This window comes from Musca vetustissima, unplaced genomic scaffold (assembly GCF_032173495.1).
Source record: "Musca vetustissima isolate MV318-11 ecotype Yass unplaced genomic scaffold, APGP_CSIRO_Mvet_v1 utg7427, whole genome shotgun sequence".
NCBI classification, from domain to species: Eukaryota; Metazoa; Arthropoda; class Insecta; order Diptera; family Muscidae; genus Musca; species Musca vetustissima.
This window is the reverse complement of record NW_026879607.1, coordinates 68527-88137: the sequence shown is the minus strand read 5'-3', so window position 1 is coordinate 88137 and position 19611 is coordinate 68527. Positions and strand designations below refer to the sequence as shown.

The 19611-nt window shown below is 31.6% G+C and overlaps 1 protein-coding gene across 1 annotated transcript in view; it reads left to right on the top strand.

Annotated features, from left to right (window-relative positions):
* Positions 1–9633: 9633 nt before the first annotated feature.
* Positions 9634–19611, top strand: part of LOC133324617 (uncharacterized) — a 59916-nt gene continuing 49938 nt past the window's right edge. Inside the window, exon 1 of the mRNA XM_061533452.1 lies at positions 9634–9745. Within this exon, the coding sequence (XP_061389436.1) occupies positions 9734–9745 (12 nt within the window). The 5' untranslated portion in view covers positions 9634–9733. The remainder of the gene's footprint in view (positions 9746–19611) is intronic.

The window sequence follows — 19611 nt, the reverse complement described above, 5'->3', positions numbered from 1 at the left end:
GAAGGATGATATTTTCGTTTAAATTTTGAAATCTGGATATTGTCAAAAGCAAATTTATGAAAAAATTGGAAACATTTGTCTGCATGAGACTACTTTGTAGAGTTATGCCTGTAACTTTTTGAATTTTTAGAGATCTGGTTTTGTTTAACTGATATTATCGATAAATATTTTAAGCGCTAAGCAGAATGGTCGCGTTGAGCGTTTTTGTTATCGCGAAGCGCAACGCACATCAACTTCGAGTGTTAGTGTTATCATTTCCTTGTGGTTGTTGTATTTTCAATAACACATAATGAGACGGATGGCTAAACGCGAACATTCTTCTTAACCCTTTAAAGTTTTGTATTGAGATCTTTTATGCCATGTTCTAAAGGGAATTTGAACAGCGTTGTTCGATCTCGCAATTAGATACATGAATTACGAATGAGAGAGTGAACAACTCTTGTCTGAACATGTTCGTTTGAATCAGCCACTGGATTCAGCTAAATATAGCGCTGTTATTACGTTGTGATAAAACAACTGGTGAATTTAAATTAATTACACTATTACCTTGAGCAAACACCGAAGAAGTCTTCTTACGTTTTGGAGAACCATTTCAAATTTATTAAATATTTTGTTAAACCGATCACAAATTTACAAATCAAACATGTTACTAAGCGTTTAGTACTGCTGGTAATGGAATGGTATAATAACAAGCGGTAGGAAATCTTGATGAAAGTAACAAAAACTGTAGTCTAGTATAATGTTTGATAGTGTCTTATTTACATAAATACATTCAACAGTTTTTTTTTATTTGACATATTTTTTCAAATTTGTTAAATAAGGAAAATATCGTGAAAAAATGAATGGAATGTCAAGTTCTTTTTCACAATATGGGCAAATATTTGATTATAATAACCATTATTCTCAATACTCCGTAAGATTTTTTTGAGTGCCGAAAAGTTGAATTTTAATTTCTACAGAATTTTATATTTATTTTATTTTATATATATATTTGTCAAGACATTACAAACACATTTACAAGTTGGGTAATGCCTTTGGCAGAACAGGGGCACACAAAAGCAAAATTTGTAATCGGCGGGTACCATTAAGCTACCCCTTGTAATTGTACCATGAGAAAACTGTATAAAGTTATACTGCAATAGCATGGTATAATAATAAAAGGTAACAGCAAGTGCCAAATGATTTGATTCCATAGTAATACTAGTGTCAAAGTCGATGTTTGACATTTTGTCATTGTATTGTTTTTTGTCATTATTTGTGTGTGAAATATTTCGAAATATACTTAAATAAAAAAAGGAATTTTGAATTTATATTTGCAACGAAATTTGGCAAATATGACAAAATATGCAATAGTGCCACATCCGTGACTCTAATTTCGGATCCCGTGTTCTTGGAGGCGAAACAAATCTTTGCATTCAAATTTCTATATAGGTCTATGATTTGATATTGCCCTAATGTGAATGAAATACAATCATACAAAACCCCAATGGTCTTAATAGTTTGAAGTTCCTATATGTGTATATAATAAAGATGTGTAAAATGTTTTCCCCTTTTAGATTTCGGTGAGCCAGCATAAACATGTGTACAAGCTTAGAATGACCAAAACCAAACTTTGCACAACCTATAATCCTAGATCAAGTCCGAAGATAGGACCCATTAGTTCACTCCTTCTGGTGCCTCCCCCACAAACTTCTAAATATAGTTACCGTTGATCAACATTAAATCCTTCGGCAACACCGACTGACACTTTTTACTTATTAATATTGTAATTTCAAATCTGTGTACGGTAATAAAAATTACAACTCTATCTTCCAATCATTGCGAACTTTGGGAAATTTATTTGGCGGCTAAAATTGTCAAAAACATTTTCGAAGAATACATCGATTTAAAAATACAATATATGTGAAGCTACACATATTACATAAAGAGTAATTATTGAAATTATTCCAAAACGCGATTTCAACAACACCTTCCAATTAATGGGTGGTGGAGATCGACATTTTGTTGCTTCTATTGTTTTGATCTTAAGTCCGTGAAATGTTGAAAATCAAGTGAAAATATAAAAAAACCCAGTTTGTCATTTATATGGTATATTTATATGCTATATAACCAGTTATATAGTATATAAAAATACATAGATCTCAAACGTTCAGGTTTAATTGTTTTACATCATATACATATGTAATTTTAGTTATGCACAACATAGCCACCATACATTGATCATCTATGATGTTAGATCTCAATTCAAATTCCTTAATTCTAGATCTTTAATGATACGCTTCATCAATGAATCCCGAATCAATTTCATTCTATACGTGCTTCAGACAGAGTAGAGGGAAGCGCGAGCTATATTTGAATATTTCCGTGGTCCAATCTATATAAAAATAAAAAGGGATGGAACATATAAGCACAATAAAATAATGTTTGCCATTTACCTATTTTTTATTCTACAATTCTAAGTCTATAAATAATATTTATTAAACGTCAAAATGTATTTATTTTTGAAATACTTGTTTAAATTTTTTCATATGCCGATGACACTAGTATTACTTACAACAACAAAATTTCTTTGTGTTTGTTGTTTCGATTGTTGTACAACCACACTTGCTGTTACCTTTTATTTTTATACCATGCTGCAATAGTTTAATTAAAAATATTTATTTTTAAATTTATTATCAAAAACGAACTTTATTTAGTTAGGACATGAAAATAGGTTCCAATTAAAAAAAAAAAAAAACTATTGATACCCGAATGAAAGACTAAAGCAGTATGACAGCAAAACAAACTAACACTTTTCACATTATTGACGAAAGACCATTTAAGAAAACAAATTAAAAAAAAATTTAGGCATAATGACTGCGGTCCTACCCGGTTTGTTCCTGAAGTTCCTTCAGGAGAAACGGTGGTGTCGACACCTCTTTCGCCACACTCTCGAAATAACCAGGGTTCGAAAAGAGCGTGTATAATTCCATCAACCATCAGTTGAGAGATTGCAAAGAGTTCCCGTCTATGAAGGTTTAAAAAATGCTGAGGATGGTGGCATTTCACCATCCGAGACTATTCCAGTCACTACAGTTGTAAAATATGAAAGTTGCACCACCTGCCGTCTCGCAAAGATAATCCCCTTATTCCGTATATAGTCGTCGTTGTCGACGACGTTTCTTTATCGTCATCACTCCGACATTGATTTGGTATTTTGTAAAGCGGTGTACACACTATCAGTTTTGAGTGACAGTTTAATAAGACGCCGTAAAAAAGAAATATATTAATAAAAATGGATGACAAAAAAATGATTGTGCATTTTTAATAATTGCGTTATTAGATGACGAAAATAAAGTTGTTAAAATAACAAAATGGGTGAAAAATTTGGCTGGCCTCGCGAAAGCAATATTCACATGTGAATATTTTGAAAGAAATTGGAGACTCTGAGCCCACGAACTTTAAAAACTATTTTAGAATGTCGGATGACAATTTCGATTATCTCTTATGTGTGGCTCCTCTTATAAAGAAGAGGATATCTGTTTGAGAGAAGCAACACACATTTTTATGATTTAAGTTACACTTCTGTAATGGAAAGGAGCAATGTTTATATGCTATCGGTAGGTTTCTCTGAGCTCTGGATATACTTGCACGACTAAAACCACCTAATCTTCGGCTGGTAAATATTGTCCGTTCCAGCTCCAGACGTTTCAGACTGCTTTATTTTTTTGTGTTCCCTTCTGTTGGACGAACATATTGTGTTTTTCTTTTTCACGACGTCCACAGTACAATTTTTTTAAACCTTTTCATTATATATAGCAGTTCTCCATACGATTTAATTGTAATGTCGCGTGACATGTGCATTGGGCTGGTTATGTCTTAGAGCCACCGTTGCATTTCATAGCAACATAGGAATTCTTTTAAAAATTCGTTTTCGGAGTCCATGTTTTTGTTAAAATTTATTGTCTGACTGGCGTTTTTTTGTTCACATTATCGAACCAACAAACATCTGACTGTCACGCAACCATAAAAATTTTTGTGGTTGCCTGACGACTGAGAGAAATTAAAGGCCACACTGGCAAGCAAGCCGATATTTCAGCAAGAGTGAGGCTGACTTCCAAAATGTTAATTGCTTTGCATTCGAACAAAGCATCATGTTTCATAATGCAACAGTACCAAATATTTACATTGCATTCTATTTCAAAATGTCGCTGCCTCGTATTTGCAACGCAGTTAAACAGCAATCAGGCATCGGTTTTATTGTTGATGCATTATTTGTTTATGAGCACAGAATGAAATATCCAAAGAAAAAAAGTTAATGACAGATTAACAAAAGTAATTTTAGTAAAATACTTTAGTAAATGTATTAATATGCGTAACAAATAAATGTATATTTGTTTATTTCATAAAACAGCTGATTTGCTAGTGATACTTTGCATCACATTCATTTTATATTGTAAATGTTTGCAAAATTTCTAGTTGCGATGTTTAGTAACTTTGCATGTGTACGAAGTTTAAATACCGTAGTATTATTGTATACAAACATTACATTGATACATTTTGGAAGTCAGCCTGACATTCAAAAATGATAGTTTGTACACCGCTTAACACTCACGCGACAATGTCGACAATTTACCGATAATATCAACAAAACAAAAAACACATCTCTAAAATTGAGTCAGCTGTTTATTTTCTTCGATAGTTTGGCTTAAGTTGAGTTTTTTGGACCCTGTGCAGGACACAGTTTCATCTTCCGGTCGTTAGCTAACAGACTTAGGTTAAATCCTTTCATGGTTTGTTCGTAGAGGTTCTGCCAGTTCTCCGTCGCATTCTTCTATGACGTTACGCAAATGCTCTCAATATCAGCGAGAGTCATTGATTTAGGACATGTCAATGTCAGTACGGCTTAAGGGAACCCCACCCATTCTCGATTTTAATTTTTCAAGATTTTCAATGGGCCGGTAAATCAATACCAATGCTTGTTAAGGTTTGTAACTTTGCACATATATAATTGAAGATTTAAAATAGAAGAAAAATAATTTACAAAAAATTGTTGTTGTTTTGTTGTTGTTTTTTGTAATTAAAGAAAAGTCCTTATTTTTGATGGCATGATAACTCCTCACTGGAACATCGGAATCCGAAAATGTACATGTCTGGCTCTCGTATGAACTAGGATTATTAACTTCGCTCTAAAATTAACAAAATGGTGGACCTTTGAAAAAATATTTTTGGAAAATCGCCGATTTTTTCCAAAAACCAAGTTAAAAAATAAGGAAGATCTTCACCGATTGGCTTTATCCTAGTTCATACGAGAGCTATACACTCCCAGAGAAACGTTGCAAAATTTGGAACCGATTTTATTATTAATTTTGGAGTTATCGTGCCCGCCATTCGCAAAAAAATTTTTAGAGAAAAACGCGTTTAAAGTTTGAGAAGCCCTTCAGCCGTCACTTGATGCTGACACAATAAATCGCCTATATCTTCAAGAGTCTTGATATTTTCACTTGAGCGACTCATTTTATTATTTAATCAGTGTAGATTCGAATTATATCAACAAAAATGTTGACCCCGTTAATGGGGGGGTCCCCTTAAAGAACATTACGCTAACCTGCAACTTGCTGATACTCGGTTTGGCGATCCACATGATACTAGGCCCAGAGGTTTATAACGTCGCAAACTTATTCGAGCTGTGGTTTCCCATAGGCCCAACTCACCACTTCTGTTTGAGTGATTACTGGTTCATAAAGACTCAATGAGTCCATTGATTATAAACAAAAATTAGCGGATAAGATCTCGACGAGCTATTGTTGGATTTTGCTGGACAAAAGAAAAAAAAAAAAAAACCTTTAGCATATGTTAAAAAAAAAAATAAAAACCGGTTTTGTATTAATATTGTAACTTATCAGGATGTTGCAACGCGGGCGGCAATAACTAATTTGAAATTTAATTCAATTTGAATTAAAGCGTCATTTATTTTAAACAACACACGAACACACCGTACTATGCTATACAATCCTGTTTTGTGCTAAAGTACTAAATGTTGCAATTGTTCCCATAAAATGAGTCGCTCGGTGCATATAGATTAACTACACTTTTAAATTAAATAAAAATTAAATTAAGGTATCAACGTTTTTGGTATAGTCATAATTTTTATACTTATATTAACTTTTCTGAATAAATTATAAAGATTATCGCCATTATGTGTTCTACATTTTACGGTTGGATTCATATAATTAAATTAATTTTTAAAAATGACATGTATCGTCGTATTTATTCGCTTTTCACTTTATGGAGTTAACTGATATGTGCACTGAGTGGCTGAAATGATTTTGTTCCTTTCAGATGATTTTCATTTAAGAGAAACCCGAAAAAACGTATTTGGGGAAATAAAAAACATTATAAATGTCAAGTTCTAATAAAAATTTGCGCTAAAATATCTTTTTTTATTTTATAATTCGTGGTATATATTTTTCTTTTTGAAAGAAGTGTGAGTGTGTGTGTATATACATATAAACAAATACCAACTGACCGTCATTTTAAATGATCTCAAAGCCAGTGTAAATAACCTTAATTTATTTTCAGGATTTCCTATATCCCCATCATATAAAGTGCGTATGTAAATGCGCTATAATTGAAATTGAAAAACTTTCCACTTTTAGAGTACGGGAACAGATCACATTGGATCATATTTACATTACAACATATATACATACGTATAGATATTTTGAAATATATAAAATTAAAACTTTTGCATTTTTTATATTTATTATTTTCATATTTATTTGCATGTTTTGTCTTATAGCGTTAACGCGCACAAAGAGTTAAAATATATTTAACTCATAAAAGTGGATTGACACATAACAATTGATCATGATTATCATCAAAAACATGATTTTCGAGTTATATATGATGTCCGCTATAATAGACCTCATGTTGTGTAAAGACTTCATATGAATATCTCTTAAGGTAAGGTCACACTAGGCAAATATTTGAAGAAAAGTGTCTAATATTTCTTTGCCATAATCTAAACACAAAATATTTTCAATGACAAACACAAAAACAACAGATTTTATTTGACAGCAAACAAAATTTTGCGTTATTTGCTCACAATGCCTTATTTTTGGGCATACATTTATTTGCCCTTACAATATTTTTGTAAGAACAAACAAAAGAAAATAACGGCAGATTCGTACATTGAATGGGTTTTTATATTTGGTATATTCCCTTACTGCAAGAATCTACTACTTTTTACTACGATAACGAATTTTATTTTATGACATCGAAGAAAATAGTAAAATCGAGTAGATTCTTGCAGTACGGGAACAGACCAATTCATGTACATATTGTTATTCCGATTAAATTGTGTTGTTCTGTAAAATAGTGTACACTCACTTCTACTCTTCTACGACGTTTTGTGTTGCAATAGGAATATATACATATTCTATTTTCATGACATTCTTGGTGGGTATATGATATACATGTTTAATCAATAGAAGTCCATGTTTAAAGATAGTCCCCATTTTAGTTATTTTGAATACAACATTTTTCCACCGAATTTCAAATAATGGTACCCCTCTAGTTTGGAGCTTCTGCAGTGTTTTCCAACCAATATCACTGTGATTTGGAATTTCGAATCCTTTATGAATGAAAAACTTGAATTTTTAATATGATTTTTCCATGTTTTGGTACGGGTAATTTCCTATCGCAGTTTCCATTCTGATGGTCAACATTTCCATTTCCCAATGCATACATTTACCCCTAGGAGAAAAATTTAGATATGACCTTCTGTTGAAATCACTATAGAGTTGAATGAATTGAAGTTAGTTTTTGACCGGTATTTTTGTGGATTTCAGAAATGTTTTTCTACCATCACAAGTCATTTTAGGTATGTTCAGGGTCCTGAATTTTTCAACTTGATTGCTTGTTTGGGATTTTAGGTATTATGCATTTTCCCCTTATGGTTCAAACCGGCCGAGCATTTTCTGACAGTTTTATCAAAATTTTTTTGCTGCAAATAAATTTCCAAATTTGATCACACGTCAAACATGTTGAGTGTAATATGAACACGAAATCAAGAGTGCACACATTTGACGTTTTTTTTGGGCAAACAAAATAAAAGACATTTGAGTCAAATATTTACCTAGTGTGACCTTTAATTGAGAAGCTGTAGAAGTTCCTCTATCCCATATAAAGTGTGAGTAAATTGTAATTTTTTTTGTAAATTTTTGAGTTATGCCTGTCTTGCAGCAAGTGAACAATATGTTGCCCATAAACTCGATTACTGAAATGGTACCAGCCTAAAAATCGACTACGACTTTCCATTGTTTCTATTAAATTCGATAAATCGATAATTAAGGATGAGGTACCAACACATATGCCTAAATGACACATATTGTTGTCAAAAATCGATTACTAAATTGGTAACAGCCTAAAAGTCGACTACGGTTACACATTTTTTTCTACTAAATTTGATTAATCGATTAGGAAAAGGACGACATATTTACCCCTAGAACATATGCAAGATAGGGGAAGAAATTAAAAGGGTGTCATTTTATTTCGGTTAACGAAAATCTCTTCGTTAATATATTACAAGTTGATACAAAAATAAAATGTATTACCAGAGGCGATCAAAACAATAAAAAAAACTTCCCTCTATGTGAAATTGATGTATATATACCAATTGGTTTACGTATTTTCAGTGTCAAATGTACAGTGTCGAGTGTATTGAGCATATTAATCTGCATGAAAACTCCCATCAATGGCAATAGTCAACAGAAAGTGCTAATCGTGTATTATACCCCGAAAAAAAACAAACGGGTTTCTAAAATCTTTACTAAAAGTGAATAAATCAGTCAATCTGAAGCATTGTATACAACAAACTGATAATGCCTTGTGTTTTTCTATCAATCATCAACGTCCCCTTTAAGATTGTATAACAAAAAGTTTTGTCGTATGTACACACGCACTGCCAAAAATATGCATGTGTATGTACGTTTTGGCACGTGAATGGTTACACAAAAAATATTTCGGACAATTGTATTGAATCCTTAAAGCTATTTTTACCTGAAATAATAAAAAAACATGATTACTACAGTTTTCACAAAGATTAAGAAGTCGCTCAATTCATGAAAATGAGAAATAGAAACAAAAGCAATTGCTGAGTTGGACGATAACATTTGGTACGGGGAGAATACCAACACAGGCACGACCACTCGCACCGATACACACACATCCCACACCCTCGCACTACATCAAAGAGGACACAATTATGTTCTCAGCAGAAACATTTGAAATTCTAATGTTAGTTGGTGTAAAACGTTGGGGGTAAAAACGGTATACGACATCCTAGCGAGTACTCGGACGAACGATTATTCACTATTCCGTATGAATGGGCCATAACACAACGAGCAAACCTAACGGTGTTTTCGAATATTAACCACAAAACAAACAATGTTTAGGTCGCAATTAAGTAAACAACATATTTGCGAGTGTTGTTAAATAGAACAAATTGTCCATGTGAATTATTATTGAAATATTACAATATAAATGAACAATACAACATAGCAATTGGATTTTGATTAAACACGGCTGGAACAATCGGACCTAATTTCTCCGGGTAATCATACCTATGGCCAATTCAATGTCGCCGATCCTGTTGCTGGATTTTTAATGCAAAATCTGAAGACATCTGTGAGAGAAACGCATATCAAATGGCAGACCCTTTTTACGGGGGGTTCTGTTGAGACATGTCGTAATGGCAAGAGAGGTGAGTTTAAACCTACGCAGTGATACCGAACACTGTTCTTTCCTACAATACGATGTTAAATATATTGCACATTACTGGATATGATATATAAACCTTAATAAGTGACTACAACAAATCTGTGACAAATTAATAAGAGCAAATATAAAAATAGCGTTTGGAGTGAATTGTAAAAAATACAGTAAAATCTCGCTAATCCGGACAATTGATTGCAGACCCCAATCCGTATTGTCAAATTTTCCGGATTACCAAGGTTCTTAAATTGGTTTCAATTTTTATTATTTTAGGCGAAATAAAATTATTCGTTCGCGTGGAGAGTAACTTGGGCATATATTTATTAGTTTTATAGTGTCATTTGTCGTAAGTGTGAACGCTTTTACCTAAAACAATATCAATAATAAATATTAAATTCAAATAAATAAATTTATGGGCAATTTTGCCAATTTTTTAACAATTTTTTAATTGATCTGTCGTTGCAAACTGTTCATGATAATGAACTCCAAACATTATTTGGGTGGAGGCTGTGCCTATTTAAATATAAAATGTGTGGAAATAGGTTGAGGCGAAACAGTTGTTTATGTTCTCTATCGATTTGTGACTAAGCTTTTCATTTCGGTCTTCGCGTCAAAGTAAAACTAGAAGTCAACAAAATGGCGGCTACGTCTCTTATTTTTATTTTTCAAAATTTTAACTGCAACTACCTTTAAATGATGCTGACATTTTGAAGCTCGATTTTGAGCGTTTTTTATAGCGATTACAAGATTATTGTAGTCGCGAATCTGAGTAATTTGATATATATTTTGTGTATGTAGCATGCACAGCTTCAGGATAATACTCATCCAAAGTTGAACATTTTGTGCGATCAAATTTCTAAAAAACCTATTTTTCGACCCAAATTTTTAGATCTGTCTATTGAGTGATATGGTTAACCGCGATCAGTAAGGTTTTTTAAGTTTCGGATGAAAATCTTCTTGGTGAAAATCCATCTACTAGAACAGAGGGAACTGGCCTTCCAAAAACAGAAATTTGGCAAAAAATGTTTTTGAAAATATCGCGGATTAATAGCATTTTCTGTGGATCATTACCGTTTCAGTAAATGGCCTGATACGGATTTTGAACTTTTGCGAAAACATCACTTTAAAAACTTCAGCCGAAAGAGAGATGTACCCAATTTATCTCATAAATAGAGTGAGCGGGGTCATCCATGGTTCTTAATGGACCACACTGAAATAGGTATAGATCGATGTATTTTTTTAGGGTACACACCGAAATCGGATGCGCGTTAAAGGCATATGGAGTTTTCGGAAGTTATTCGCGTTTTACGAGTTTTTGGGTACATCAATGCAACATGTAGTACATCTTAGACGTCAAATGAAATTTCGCAAAATATACATGGATTGGAAGATAAACTTCAGTACTTCCTGGAAACCGCATGCGGATCAAATGATTCCGAGAATTACGCGATTTATACGCAATTTAAAATGTATATTTCATAGAATTGTTTTATTTTATCATTTATTCCTATTTATAGAACCCCATTGATTTCATTCTGAAATCAATGAAAAATTGCATGTCAAACGGACAGACTTGGATTCTTTGGTGTCGAGTCAAATTATGTATGGGAGCTATATATAAACACATGGACCTAATTGAGTAACCGTTGCATACACCATTTGTTTTTTGTAATCACTATATTCAATTTAATACCCTCTGCCAAATTTCGTGTAAGCACCATTTATAAAAAATCGAACGAAAATATATATAATATTTCAACAAACCTTATCACGCATAATTTTTCTCAATAGCATTCCTATATATATATATATATATATATCTAAATCTGAACCGATTTAAAAAAAAACATCGGAGACATATATCTGAATATGATTCAGTACTCTGTGCAAAATTTTGTCTCAATTGGACAAATATTGGGAGTTTGGTGCATCATTCACAAAAAATCGGACGAAACCATATATGGGAGCTATATATAAATCTGAACCGATTTTAAGCGATTTCAAGTGTGGTTTCTGCGAGGTTAGTCAAAACTACTGTATCTACTAATTCTAGCAATTTCTGGTACATTCGGACCTTTGTTTTTGATTGTTATGTGTAATGTACAAATTGTTGCCAACTTAAACTCATTGTACATTAGAACTTTTTACCGGGTTATACGGCATTTACAGTACGTTTACATTTAACCGGATTTCGTTAACCCAGTGGGTTTCAATTGTCATTTCCTTTGCATATATGTCAAATAAATCCTCATAAAGTAGGTTAACCCGGTAAAAAGTTCTAATGTACAAGGAGTTTTACATTAGAACTTTTTACCCGGTTAACCTACTTTATGAGGATTTCTTTGGCATATATTCAAAGGAATTGAAAATTTAAACCCACTCGGTTAACCAAATCCGGTTCAATGTAAACGACCTTTTAACCTACTTTATGAGGATTTATTTGACGTATATGTAAAGGAATTGAGAAATTGAAACATATGTCAACTTATATACAAAATGTGTGCAAGTATGTGTTGTGTGTCCAAAGATACGAAAAATATTTTCAATGTAAGTCCTTTGAAATGTGCATTTTGAAAGGTCCGTGTAGGATGATTCAGTATCACAATTTTATTTCCAACTCCATTTTGTGAAGAAAATCCGACACTTCATTAATTAATTCATTAAAAACTATTTTGTACTTTGTAAAATTGTAGAATTACAAAAGTCGTTATAGGAGTCCTCCAAGGTCATAGAATTTGGGAAAATATATCCTTAAATATTGTACATAGCGTTACATCCTTGATATCTATCCTAAATGTTAATGCTAATAGTAAAATATGCTTCAATTGCTGTATTTTGTTTCTATTTTTTTTTTTCATTTAAAAGTGGCACAATGTTTAATATTATTTTAGAGAAACATAACGACTACATTTTTGAAATTAAAAAATATAATAAGATTTTGGAAATAAAAATAGATGTCATAAAAATTAACAAGTACATCATCAAAAACATAAACAATTTACTTGAATTCAACATATTTTACATACTCTACTTAAAAAATATGTATAATGTAAAAAATATTACCTGAAGATCCTTGAGCTAATCAACATTTTTATCGATTTCACAATTTTTTTTACCACATTTTGCTTATACCTTATACCATGGTACAATAATACAAGCTAGGGCAGCTTGAGGTCAATAACAAAAAAGCAACTATGCACATGTGGCTTCTTCTGCAAGAAATAACATACATATTCGCAACAAGTGTTTGTGTTTATTCGACATTTTTCAACACAAAACTAAAAACGCGAAAAATGAATAAAATGTTATGATTTCTTCCCAAAATCCAGTAGGGAATACCATAAAATGTTTGTTTCATCCATAACAAAGTAAGTACTTCCCGACGACCGTGATAAAAACCTCATTTTCATTTCAATTAAACTTGAATATATTTCAATTTATTTTGAATTTATTTGACATAGTATTCAAAACAATACACATCCATACACAAAATATGTATTTTGATTTGATGGAACAAGCCACCTTGAGAAAAAATTTTAATCAGTTGGCATAAACTAATGAAGAGATAGACGACGAAATGCTCTCACCAGTCCTCTCTGAATTGAGTCTGCTGAATGCGCTACTCAATTTTAAATGCCGATTTACTTAAATATTTGAACCTTTTAATTTGGAATGCCACTAAATATAGTTAGTTTTAATCGAAAACTATATCCTCAGATAAAATCATTAAAGAATAAAAGCTATTTTTTCCAAAAAACGTTTTTTACAAATTTTTGACTTTTTTATTTTGAGTCACCTGACTGCGCATTTTTTGAGTATTTCGTCGTCTATATTTTCATTAGTCTATGCTTATACTTATACATAGCATATTTTTATAACAGCCCTATCTAAAATTCAATTAGCTCGTTCGACGTTTTTTCACCACAAAGGTGGAACACATGTATTTATATGAATGTTACCGAAATACGTCGACGTACGAATTTTCAAAGTTGAAAATATTCAACTATGCCAGAACATATTTTCATTTGTAAAAAAAAAGAAAGACAACATAAATGAAAATATGAATTGTTTAATAAGAATATGAAATAATTGGACGCATTTTATAATTTTTCTAGTGTATTGCTCGATTTTGTTTAGCTAGCTAAGAGATGTGGACTCGGCGTATTTGGGTAATACGGTGGTACAAACCATTTCGCCATACTGGGGAAGTTGAATATTTTTGTAACCTCGTTGGATTTTAGGTAACGTTGTAAGGTGTATTCAATTCATTCAAAATTCCTTAAGTCTATTGTGACATATATACATATGTGGTCTATGTTATGGTGTTTGGTGATAGTAGGTTAGAGAAATATATAGTCTTCCAAATCACAGACACTCTAGTTGAAAAACTTACAGCCTTACCTAAAATTCAACATGTATTTATATGAATGTTACCGAAATACGTCGAACGTGCAAAATTTCAAGTTGAAAATTTTCAACTTTGACAGAACGTATTTTTCATTTTTTTCTTTTGTTGAAAATAAAAACAAAACATTCGGGAAATTTGAAATTTCGAATGGAAACTAAAAAATTGTGGATTAATTTAATAAATTTTCAATTTAGGTTTGCGGTTTGTATTATTTGCTTGCAGATATGGATTCGACGTATTTGGGTAATACGGCCGTACACAACATTTTGCCATAGTGGGGAAGTTGAATATTTTTTTACGCCCCGTCGCACAGTGGGTTAGAGTACCATGTTTTCTTGGATCAAATCAGGGAAGCTATGTTAGAATAATTTTTCTTTATTTTTCAGTTAATACCATTAAAATAAGTTAAAAAAAATGTTTTCTAAGTATATTTGAGTATAATTTTATTAAGTAGTGCCAAATATCAGTGTAGGTATATAGTGCAAGGAGTACAATATGATAACTTAAACATTGAATTTTATACATCTTAAAGTTACTCATCCACATCGTCATCATCCGCAGCCGGGGATGGTCCGTATGACGAATTTTCAGGATTTCGACTGTCAAAAAGGTGTAAACGTCGAAAACGACATATACCTGTATAAAATGTAGTAAACGTCATTTATTTCAATATTATCACCATATACAGTCATTTTCAAGAACATATATTATTTTTACTGTATATCTGGCTATTCTTTACTAGAACTGATAAAAAATTCCGAATTTTTTTTAAGAAAAAAATTTTGATATTCGATATGAATTTGAGTAAAGCATACGTTATTTCCAACTCGATAAATGTTAATAGCCATTTTATAAAAAAACATAATGGTTTTGAGTGGGTGTATGTCATTTACGTCACTGTTTCTCACAGGCCACCTCTGTCCGCAGCATCACCAACTTCTGATAATTGCTCAATATGTAAAAGGGCATTTGACACAATTTCGGGTCCGTGAATAAAAAACTTGTGCAAAGTGGTAGGCATATTATACAAAGGATACGTTTCAACAAAAAGTCGTCCTGTATTGTGTGCATATATTTGAAATTTTTCATTATTAATCTCATGGCCACTGGATACAGCTATAACCGGCACGTGCATTTTTATTAAATTAACATATATTTTTGTTATTTCGGCAGATTTTTCTAGCGTTTTGGTGCGTTTTTTTGATTTCTTTAGCTAAAAATGTCATCTTGTCATTCATTGTTTGAGCGCTCGAATTCATCATAAGCTTCGACGATTATAAAAAACAACGTTCGAACTTGTACCTATAAAAAATGCTAATAAAGAACGCTTTTACCCGACTACTTGAAACTGCACAACACAATCACTATTTGTCAAAACAATGAATATTATTAAAATAAACAAAAACAAAATATTATTGTAACAAAGAATATCATTAAAAGAAACAAAAATAACAACAATAAAATAATTAGAAAAAAATAACATGAAAAACAAGAAAACACAACACTCAACAACAGCACCAGCCACGAGATCAATGTGACTTTTAGCTAATTTGACTGCTACAACACTTGTATTAAACAACGCATAGCTTCTAAAAGGCACAAAAGGGCAGCGTAAAATTTTGCAATATAACACAGATTTATGTCCTCTTTAATATAAACCAACAATTATGACACGAATGTGGACGAATAATAACTATTTATCCATTTAAAATATAAAAATATTAATTTTTTTTGGCATTTTCAATATAAATAACTAAATCTTTATCACTTCCAAACACAATTTCATACTCAAATGTTAACGAAGTATTTGCAAAATAACCTAAACTTCATGATTCCTTTGAAAAATGTTTAACTTTTACAATACTTTTTAAACTAAATAAAATTTTTTACGGGAACGTTTTCACTTTTTTCAGCCTTTTTTGGCAGAAAAATTTGTATGAAGTTTGACTTTGAAGTTTCACTACAAAAACACCAGTCCACTTTTGACATTAATTTCAACGACAAATGATGTAGAATTTTATATACTTTAACCGTGTGCAAAAAATTTTAACGATACTTAAAATTTAATTTTTTAATTTATCCAAGGAAACAGGGTATTCTAACCCACTGTGCGTCGGATTTTAGGCAACGTTGTTAAACGTAAATTTTACAAATTTTTATTCACCAAAATCCGATATGTTGATTAATTTACTTTTTAAATAGTTTTTTGTCGCCAGGAATTCGATATTCCAAAATTTTCGCCAATTTTGATCATTTTTTGTAGTAGAATTTTTACTCAATGAGAATCCAAAATATAAAATTACAGCTAATGTGGTTGAAACACCTGCCGAAGCTCCTCAAAATACCGAAATGTGAAATGTAGGGTTATATGGTGGATTCCCTAAAAAGGTGAACCAATATTGATCATGTTTAGTACGAAGATTTGACACATCATGAGAACCCTTAAAAATCGATATTTTTAACTAATTCGGCAAAAAACGTGCCCAAAACCCCAATATACCAAATAATCGTTGTTGCCATTATAAGGGGGCTAACCCCTCCTGGACCTATGTTTATATTTTTTGTAGGGGCATTTTCTATTTCCAGCTTTTTTTTCTTATCAGTTATAACAATTATCAAAACCTACTACAAATATGGGGATTCTGTCATAGCCATATATCGTGCTTTAAGAGGAGATTCTAAGAATCCTCAAACCAAAACCCCAATATACCAAATAATGGTTGTTGCCATTACAAGGGGACTAACCAGGAGGCATGGACCTAGGTTTATATTTTTTGAAGGTGCATTTTCTATTTCCAATTATCAAAACCTACTACAAATATGGGGATTCTGTCATAGCCAGATATCGTGCTTTAAGAGGAGATTTGGTTTACATAATCGTTCAACAAAATTTTTTGTATTAGGGGTTCTAAGAATCCTCATACGATTGATACATTAAGCCATGTTCCATCTCATGTTTTTTTTTGTTCGCCATATAGAATGTATGTTAAAACCCAGAAGATAGGAAGAAGAAATTTTTACTACGAGAATTTTTTTTGATATTGAAAAAAGTAAAAATGTTGTTCCTACGAAAGTGACGTGGGTTTAAAAAAATCAATTTATATGAATGTGAAACAATTCAATTATGACAGAACATAGTTTTGTTTTTTTTTTCTTTTGTTGAAAATAAAAAAAATTAATGTACATATATAATTCTGTTTCCATTTTTTGATTAAATGACGTTGACATTAGTATTACTTACAACAACAAATGTTTATGTGGTTGTTGTATAGTTTGTTGTACAACAACACTTTAATTTAATTTAACAAATTTAAGAATTTTTTAAATATTAAAAAAAATGCCGTAAAGTATAAAATCACACAATGTTTTAATTATGTGGCCACTTCAATGTCGATGGTTTTTCATAAAAAAATATTGAAAAATTGCATGCTAAAATGTTCTATTTTCACACCAATTCTCTTAAGTGCAGTATATCTAAGTGTTCTGAATTAAAAAAAAAAAATAAAAATACTTCCAATGATCAAAAAAAATTTTACCACCGTTTATGATCTAATTATGTGACCACCACCATATATTTTTAACAGCCTGTTTATGTATAGCATTTCCACATTAAATGAAACCTTTTACAAATTAAATGAACCCTTTTCCAAATTAAATGAACCCTTTTCCAAATTAAATGAAACCTTTTCCAAATTAAATGAAACCTTTTCCAAATTAAATGAAACCTTTTCCACTTGAAATGAAACCTTTTACAAATAGAATGAAACCTTTTCCAATTGAAATGAAACCTTTTACAAATAGAATGAAACTTTTTCCAAATTAAATGAACCCTTTATTCTTATCTAAGGAAATATAATATTTGCACTAATTTTAAACCAATATTTGAAAATTAAATCAAAGAATATTAACAAATATAGTTGTATGGCTATGTAATTAACATAAATATTCTTTAATTCGGTGTGATTTCATTTAATATCTTTACTACATAAAACTAAATAAATAGTAATACAAACTGGGGTATTTCTTGACATTTTAATAAATAAATATTTAAGAACAGGAATTGAATACCCGGTCCTAAATGCGAAATACATATTTGACTTAATAAATTGTTGATGATAAGGTAACTGCTTATCTTAATGAAGGGGTTCCCGACTTGCAGCTTGTGGGATTTTCAAAACCATGTCCATAACGTAGTTAGAACAATCTTGCCAAATAAGCTTTTGAATACTTCGCTCGATTACATCAACAATGTTATGTTCCATTGAAACGTCACACAGCTCAGCTCTTGGACATAATTTTATTTTGGAAAATGCATTTTCGATTGGATTTAGCATTGGAGAATAAGGCGGTAAGAATTTAAGGTTGCATCTTTTGGATTCGATCAAATTTTTTATGTCATGTCGCTTGTGTATTTGAGCGCTATTTTCCAACTCTGGATTGATTTTCTCAAAAAAAAATTTCTATAAATAATTTAAATCTGTCTGCATTGACACTGAAATTAGAAACGATTGTGTGATGTACAACTCCCGCGTTGTTTATTGCTGCAATTATAGTGACATGACGACCTCTGACCGTAGGCAACACAATGTGTGCCGTGTGAAGATTAAATCTACACTCATCAATGAATATTAATTATTCTCCTTGTTGGGGTATCCATTTTGTAAAGTCTTGAGCATATTTTTGTCTCAAGCCTAATGTTCTGGAGTCATTCTTTCGTTCTATTTCAATAGAGGTCATCTTAAACGTAATTTTTAATTTCCGTAATCCATATTCTATGCAGCTTGTGGAAATATTTATATCATTTTCTCTCAACAGTTTAGTTTTTATGCCTTTGAGGGTAATTCCAGGTTGACTTTCTAGATATAACTCGATCAGACTTAAAACTTTCCTCCACGCTTATTTTCCTTCAAGAATTTCTTTTTGGATCTTCTTATTAATGCTTTTGCTGAACTTATTTTTATGCAGGTTAAATTTGCAGTCTCGGAAATTGTTCTACCTTCTTCATACAATTTACATAATAAAAATTTCATGTCTTTTATTATTTTGTTATACTGACCCAATTTGTTTCGGGGTCTTGTAGATGTAGCTTCGGTAGGCTCTGGAGCATTGCCACTTGCAATACTTGGCGAGGTTATAGATTCTTCTCCAGGTTCCCAATTATCAGAGGTTCCCGAGCTAAAATCAGGTTAGCTCATAATTATTTAATTGTGTATGGCTACCTATACAAAACTCTACTAAATGAATGACTCCAGAACATTAGGCTTGAGACAAAAATATGCTCAAGACTTTACAAAATGGATACCCCAACAACGATCAATGAATATTGGGGATACCCCAATCACACAATCATTTCTAATTCCAGTGTCAATGCAGACAGATTTAAATTATTTATAGAAAGTCTTTTGGAGGAAATCAATCCAGAGTTGGAAAATAGTCTTGATAATCGA